General features: G+C 33.4%; 1 protein-coding gene across 1 annotated transcript; it reads right to left on the reverse strand.

The window, feature by feature from the left end:
* Positions 1–229: 229 nt before the first annotated feature.
* LOC147410062 (MAC/Perforin domain-containing protein) lies at positions 230–8,114 on the reverse strand. The gene is made up of 8 exons (XM_086432249.1): positions 7,801–8,114; positions 4,697–4,938; positions 3,929–4,130; positions 3,407–3,481; positions 3,095–3,278; positions 2,730–2,899; positions 2,230–2,294; positions 230–967 (listed from the first exon to the last, which is right to left on the reverse strand). Exons 1-8 carry the CDS (start codon positions 8,041–8,043, stop codon positions 346–348), a joined length of 1,803 nt encoding a protein of 600 aa, XP_086288375.1. The 5' UTR covers positions 8,044–8,114; the 3' UTR covers positions 230–345.
* Between the last annotated feature and the right edge of the window lie 213 nt (positions 8,115–8,327).

Here is an 8,327-nt window from a genome sequence, read left to right on the forward strand (position 1 = left end):
AACCTTAAGATCTCTTTAGATCCTATTGCCAATTTAACACTTATCCGATTTAAAAGTTGATCTTCATTGGTGATTTGGAATGTATCTAGTAAATATTTGATTCCCATACATTTCTCTTTTTTGGAATTTTCCCTAATCAAAATGTTAACCTATTTTGATCTAATCCTTGATTTTCTCCAATCGAGACCCGAACCCATAGTTGGTTTTTCCCTAATCAAAAAGTGCAATATGGTAAATATATATCTCTTCCATGAATTGGTAAGTTTCTCTACACTTGCAAAAATAAACTCATAGTATTCACAAAAGCCTTTAAATGTATGTGTTCCTGATTTTTCATTCCCCTCATTAAGAAAAACTCAAAAGAGAGAACTTAACATGTAAACAAATCTTCCCCTTCTCCAACTCCAACTTAGCTCCAGTAACTACCCAATACCCAGGACTGTTTTGTGGCCCTTTACATATATGTGATGTATCTACAAATTTCAAAAGCTTTTGAGTGTGAATCGGCATGGGCGGACCTGTCGGATACACCCCCGAATCTACCACCACCATTGGTTTCTGTCTTTGATCCTTATCCGAATTAGTCGTACTTGAACTTAAATAGCTAGTCATTGAGAATAAGCTCGTCGATTTTCGGAGAGAGTCAGATGAGCCTTGTTCATGAATCGATTGAGATATTATAGAACCTTTAACCTTAGAGAATAAGAGTCTAAGATGGAGTACATCCTTAGATTGCTGTTTCTTTACATGAAGCTGAGCTCCAGTGACAATTGAGGCATCGGACATGTCGTTGTTGTCATGTTCCACGGGTGCAGTGCACACATGTGAAAATTTCTTCCATTGAACAGCTTCAAAATATCGATGATCATCGATGACATCGTCTGATCCTCTCCATGTGGGGACTTCATCCATCTTGTTTTGAAGCACCAATGGTGTAGTTGATAAATGTTCCAAGTGTATGCCTAACCTGCAGAGTAGGTTTAGTGTTACTTTAGAAAAAGCATCAGATGTTGATTCAAGGGGATGAACTCTTAATGTTAAAGTTAGGGTGATTGTTTCAAAACTCGGCCGAGTCAACTTGACTCAGTTGGATTTTGAGATGATTAAGCTCCAAAACTCACTGACACAACTTGGGCCTAGTGTAATCGCCCAAGTTGGCTTGAAAATGCAACGAATTGGGTCATACATTCGTCTATGTGTAATATTTTTCATGGAAAAAAGATTAAATATTTTATATTAAAATTTATTTTCTAATATTCATAAATTAATATGTTTTTACTTGATTTGTCGAATGACCGAGTTGAGTTGAGTTGAGTGGAGTTTTCAAGTTTTAAAAGTTAAAAAAGTATGATTTAAACGTTTTGGTGAATACTTGAGGTACCTCAATGTCTTTTCAAATCGATGACCTTGACCGAGCCCACTCTAAAATATTTAATGAAAATGACCAAAATAACCTCATCTTTGACCTCAAGCAAGAAAAAAAAAACCTTATTATTGTACACCAAAAAATCAGAAATATGTAGGATATTTAGTCTCCAGGGTAATAATTCCTCATTTTCAATCCATCGTTCTCAAGCTGTTGTAGAAATTCCTATCTTGTTCTTGATGTTTCAAGGGTGAGGAGACAAATTCTTGAGGTCTAGAGGTTGAACTTGAAGGGTTATGTAGAAAAATAAGGTTTTATTTTTTTATTTTTTAAGCTAGATGTTTGAAGATGAGGGCCTTTAGGTCGTTTTTAGTAGTCCCTCGGAGAAGACCGAGGTCCATGAATGTATGACATCAGCTTGAAAAAACAAGGATTATCTCAAATATTCACCAAAACAAGAAGGGTTATGTTTAAACCATCATAAAATACAATATATATCATACAAAATAAAAATATTGTTCAGCTTCAAACTTTGCTAATAATTCAAGAAATTTGTGATAGTTTAAAAAAAATTGAAAACTAATAGAAATAAATCGCAAATTGAGAGTAAAAATCCGTAAATTAATGTCAACATTTAAAAAAAATTGGAGATTTTTGTCGTTATTGTTGACTATTCTTTGACTCTATCAACTGCTTAAGAAGTTTTTCAGTTGACTTGTTGATTTACTTAGTCCATATTGATTGACCAAGTATAATTAATCATCACATGAGACATTGAACAAAAATCAGATCATCCAAAAACTTTTAGCCATCCGATGTATGATTATAAAGGTGGGTCCACATGCATTGCCATATACGCATACCTATTGCATTTCATGCCCTCGAGATACAACCTCATCCCTGTCACTGGTCGTCTTCCAACTTTTACCTGATAATCCAACCATTAAACATCAAGTTAGGATGCCTGGTCCAAATTTAATCGGGTCAGGCTTAGGGCTATCAATGGGTCAGGCCTATTTCAATACCAAGTCCAAGACCGGCTCATAAGCCTATTTATCGGTTTGTCCAGCCTAAAATATAAGTTTTCAGGATCTATGCCTGGCCCAAAAATTGAATCAGGCGGGCCTACCTCAAATGGATAACTAAATGGATCTTTTAACTGGACCTAACCCTGATATTTTTTATAAAGGCCCGGACTGGTTAATTAATGGATCAGGCTTTGATTATATTTTTAGTCCCCAACAAAACGAACCGTTTTAAGGCCCTGATGTTGGGCTACTATGAAAAATGAAAGAGTGTGAGAATGAAAGAGTGTGCCACGTGGTGAACAAGGAAGCCAACTCCTGGAGTTGGGGATTTGTACCTGAGTGGTGTTTATATATAGCTTTGGGCCCATCAAATTGAAATGAAGAGCAGAAGTTGGATTAGCCCTATTGGTGGTGGGACCCAATGGGAGGTCATTGTGAATAGGAGCCCATAACTTGTGTAATTGGAAGTCCAGAAAATTTTCTAAATCATCTATTGGAGGCTTATCTGTGAATAAATTATATAAAAAATAAATAAAAACAGATTAGTAACATTAAATAGCATAATCTCTTGCTCTAAGTTATAAACTTGAATTGAAAAAAAAAAAAAAAATGGTTTTAGAAAGAATCATTCGTATTGGTCGATCAAAAGTTGAGCAAAACATTCGTTAAATAATGGGCCCATAAGAAGAAGACGACTTACAGCGTAGGTAGAGATTGATGGCATGAGATAAGAAACCTTTGCCAGGAACACCTTTAAGCAGAGAGGTTATAGGTATGAAGTTGAACTGCACCGCGTTTGGCATTGAAGGGACTGTAAGAAGCCATTCACAGTGGCTGTTGGCCGAAACATCCCCTCCCCTCTTTGAACAAATAACTGTGATTCCCTACATTTTCATACAACACTCACTTCACCTTGTTTAAACAATTTTAAATTTTAATTTAGCTAATTCAAGGTGCACAATGATCATGTCGAGGCCCCCCAAAATTAGGATATTTTGATGATCAAACTTACATCTTTGGATGTAACCGATGTGAAGCTATTGATGACCGTGGGTTTTGGATCAAAGACATTGAATGCCTCCGGTGCCTGTAAGTAGAAAAAAAAAATCTATGGTTACGATGAGGCCAAATGGGAATATAACCCAAGTTCAACCCGAGCATCAAACCACTCAATCAAAGCCCAAACCAACCCGCGGTCATACATGGGATGCTCAACCAGAACCCTGAATCGACCCAAGCCCGACTTGGGTTTTGTCAGGTTAGGACTAGTTTTGATTAATCTTAAATCCTATTCCTCCATTCCATTCTATCCAGAGTTAAGTCGATCTTAACTCTTGGTGGTAAGTGAGCCTGAAAATCTCAACTTAATCCCGGGCTGAGGTAGGTTGAGATTTCCGGGCTTGGGTCCAATCATGTCGGGCTCGGTATGGGCCAGCTCAATATTGCATCTCCTAATAAAATAAATTACAAAATAAATAAAATGAATAAATGAAAATTAATTAGGTTAAATGATAAAGAAAAAAAATATAGAGACCTTGTTTTTGTAGTCCTTCTTGTTAAAATGAAGAGAGTTGAGGGAGCAAGTCCCTGTAAAGAGTTGATCACCAAGGTTACTCAAATGCTTCTTAAGCTCAGATGGTTGCAAGTTGGAAGATTGATCTTGTTTTACAAGCACCACATCTTGACCTCCCACGCTTAACCCTACTATTATGTGGGTCCCATAATTCTCAATGAATCTAACACCACACCACACAACACAATAATATTATTAAGGGTTTTGAATTTTATTTATTTATTCTATTAGTTATCGGTTTTTATCAGCTATTATAAGGTGGCAAGTGCAAATGCATTTGTATCAAAAGGGTTTTTTTTGTAATTTAAAATATTGATTAAAAGATTTATAAAGATTATATAGTAAAAAAATGATACTTTTATAATTTAAAAAAATAAACAACGTAAGGGTTGAATTTTTTTTTTTACTAAAATGACTTTGATTATGTTAAATTAAAATACAAAAGTGGGGGCACTTATGACTTATTAGAATATGATGTACGTCAATATACCAAGCCACAGATGCATTGTAATAAAGTGTATGTTTATACACGTTATTTCATTGTGTGTTATAGGGATATATATAAATCCTGATACTTTAATTTTGTGTTTACACGGTCAAGATCATATATTTTCTCATGAGTCATCAGAACCCAACCTTTATTTAAATCGTTAAATGAGATACCCAAAATGTTATCCATATGTATCCCACAAGTAGGAATTCACATAAGAAGTATATATTTTCCCTTACCTTGCAAGGGATTTGGGGTCCCAAGTGTTTGGAACTGCATTGCGAACTTCGTCCAAAAGTATGAGAGGATAGTGATCGATGTGGAGGTTGAAGAAAACAATGAAGTAACCATCAAAAGCCAAGTATTTGGTGTTGGAGGCATCCTTTGCCCATGAACTACTATCAAACCCGAACATTGAATTAAATAGTCCCGATGGAATCTTGCCAGGCAATGAGCTCTTTCCATTGAATAATGTCGACATCTGCACAAATTTGTTACATTCCTATCAATTTTTTATTATATATTAATTGTCCTTAAACACACGCAATAACTTCAATAATTGGATTTTTGGAATAAGAATGTGGAGTCTCAAAAACTCGTTCAGGTTGAATCAATTTTGACCTAGTCAAAAGGGTCCAATTTAATTTATACTCGAAAATCTGTCAACCCTACCGATCCTTTTTTATTTTATTAAAAAAAAATTGGGAGCTTTAAAACCATGTGAAACACTATTGAATGTGAGTCATATTCAATGCATCTATGATCAATTGAAATATTTATAAATCATCGAAGGATTTCAAGTTCATTACCAAAACCTTAACGATGTGTTCAGATCGAGAGAAATGGAGAAAAGAGAAGAGAAAATAAATGAGTTTCTCTCCATTGCTCTTATTTGGATTGTTAAGTGGGAGAGAGGAGAAAAGAAAAAATTGTGAGTTTTATTTCTCTCAAAAAGTGGGAAGATTTGGAGAGAAATCCTTTTAAAATATTTTATAATTTCAACTCTACTCTTAGATCTTTTTTAAAATATTTTAAAATTTTAAAGCTATCCCAATTTCTCTCCTGACAATTCATACACAGTGGTGAGAAAATGAGTTGATTTATTAGATTTAATTTTCACTTATGTATGAATATGATGTTAAGGCTTGAGAGTAAAATTCATTTAGGTTGAAGGAAGAAATAGTTTTTGAAAATGAGGAAGAAGAGATAAGCTTAGAACTCCGTACTTATTATTGTAGGGCTTGTGGTCCTTTTCATCAATGGGATTATTTATCATTGCTAGGAGCCACCATAGCACAAAGATGGATTGACACGGCAATCATGAGTTAAGTCCAACTTATTCTATATAAAAACAAAATAGGGAGACCAAATTAGACACCATGGGCCCACTTGATGCTTGATCCCAAGATCTATAACTTGAGGGGTGTGCTAACTAAGATGGTTTTAAAACTCGGTTTCGTGTCTCATCTTGTCCAGGCCTGATATCGAGTCGTCGCGGACGAGTATTCCGATACGTTTGAGATGTCTCGTAAAACAAATAAAAAAATTGAACGTGAATCCCAAATCTCAGTAAAAAAAGTGACTTTGTGAGTTGGTCTTATTCAGCTCTGATACCGAATTAACTCGGGTGATACGTCTCGATCTCGGATGAGTTTTAAAATCATGCTAACAAAGTCTCCCACATTGAATTGATCATACCTAATTTAGGTGTCATAGTCATAAAGTTGGAATATGGGTTTAAATGGATAAGGAAAAAATTTGGAAAAAAATTTGTTGAAAATGAGAAAAAATGATAAAAAAAATAAATAAAAATTTTAGATTAAAAATTATGAAATATATATATATATAATAAAAATTCATAAAATCAAGTTATTATTGTCAAATCCCATATTTTTACATTTATGAATCATCAAATTCTATTATGTATCAAATCCACATTGAAAATATAAGAAAGTGTTTAAATCTTTTTCCCTGTGAAAAAAAAAATCGGGAATAAAATGGTGTTTTTTGTCACAAATGAATAAGTTGTGTTTTTTTAATTGTTTTAATCATCAGAGATGCAAGATGCGTTTTAAACGTCTTTTTTTTTTTTCTTCAAAAAATCGTCATTTTGTATTACTATGATAAGGATGTCAATGGATCGGACAGAGTCGATCCAGGATCAATTCATCTCATCACCAATCCAATAAGAATGGGATTGGGCTTTTTCTGGGTTGGGTTTTTTTAACTTGAATGAAGGGATCCAAATATGATCCAATAGTAGTTAGATCGTGAGAATCATGAGATTAGTGGTTAGTAATTTGTAGGTGAAGGCAGGTTTTGAACCCAAATCATGTATCAACATTTCGCAAACTAACACATTCATATAAACAAATTTCATAAATTAAAATAATATACATATATATAATATTATTTCCATATCTTCTCATATTTTATCATATCAAGACATGGTTGATCTAGAATGGATCCGATGGATTATAAAATTGGATATTTATTAGAATTCAAATATATCCAGATCCAACATTATTGGATCCAATTTCGGGTTTAATTTTATCTACGCCTCAACTAATTTCGGGTTTAATTTTAGTTGCCTTATTAGAATTTTTTAAAGAGTTATGATATTTTTATAATATATCCTTAGAAACTATTTTTTTAACCAAGCATATAAAATTTTAATATTGTTATATTACATATCCATTGACTTTATAATAATTTTTTTTATTAAATTAACTAAAATAAAATTTGTTATTTAAAACAAGTTTTATTACTCAGAAAAAACCATTACTAAGCAATCCAATCAGTTAAAGTGTTTGGTTACAAGGATTAGTCTAACCCGACTCCTAGCAACCTTGTATTAATTCAGGTAATATAAGCACAGTCCTAGAGATTTATGTTACATGAATTTAAGGACTTACATGAGATTTTAATCTAACCCTTGGAATACGTTTCTTCTTGTAAGAAAATTCTCAGAAAATAATCTTTTTAAGGGAATTTTTTTCTAGAAAAAATCATTAAAAGTTATATTTGTAGCGTAGGGAATTACACAGAATTATTTATTTATTTTTTCATTTAAACTTCCATACAAAATAATAAAACTGACGTATCGGTATCCATATAAAAAATTTCCACAAAAGATTTCTGAATTCACTTCCACGGAAGGTTAGAGATTTTTTCCTCAAAAACTATTTCCTTAAAAATCTTACTATTTCCTTGGAAAAAAAAAATTCAGAAAAATATTTCCTTAATGTCAAATTTCTAAAACTTCTACTATATAAAAAATTTGTTAAAAATAAAAGAAGGAGAAAATAAATAAATAAATGGATAAATAGAGGAAAAGCATTACCTGATTGAAATCAAGAATGTCAGATTGATACCGAACTCGATCTCCTTTATCACATTTAATATCACCCGATACGTTTGGAACGACATCGAAACCCGGTACAACGAGATCTCTTGTATCGGTTTCATTTAGAATAACTAATCTTCCATCTCCTTTGCAGTATTTGAGCCGAAAATCAGATGTGATATCAAACCCTTTCCCTAAACAACTCACAGCCTTCTCCACAACACCACAGCTACAACTCATCTCTCTCTCTCTCTCTCTCTCACTCTCTCTCGATTTTGATTTCGATTTCGATCTCTCGAAGTTGGTGGAGATAAGAAGATTTTATTGGCAAGAATGTCAAAAACGAGTATTTTGAGTTCATATTTTAGTACATATTGGCCAGTCTTAACGGGATGGAAGGTTCACTCTCTTGTTTTTTTTCTTGATTTGACTTTTATGAGGTATAACGTGGTTGGACGCTGTTTGTCCAACAAACCAATGAAATAAATAAGTAATAAGGAGGCCGTTTACCCAAAATCGAATCG

Source organism: Akebia trifoliata, chromosome 2 (genome assembly GCF_017979445.1).
Source record: "Akebia trifoliata isolate Shusen 1 chromosome 2, ASM1797944v1, whole genome shotgun sequence".
Lineage (NCBI taxonomy): Eukaryota > Viridiplantae > Streptophyta > Magnoliopsida > Ranunculales > Lardizabalaceae > Akebia > Akebia trifoliata.

What these genes read in the sequence shown, in the direction of transcription:
- LOC147410062 (XM_086432249.1), bottom strand. Translation starts at nt 8,043, where the DNA reads ATGAGTTGTAGCTGTGGTGTTGTGGAGAAGGCTGTGAGTTGTTTAGGG. An exon ending in CATCGGTTACATCCAAAGAT is followed by an intron (nt 3,279 to 3,406) that starts GTAAGTTTGATC and finishes ATGAAAATGTAG; the next exon opens with GGAATCACAGTTATTTGTTC. An exon ending in GAGGGCATGAAATGCAATAG is followed by an intron (nt 968 to 2,229) that starts GTATGCGTATAT and finishes CCTACTCTGCAG; the next exon opens with GTTAGGCATACACTTGGAAC.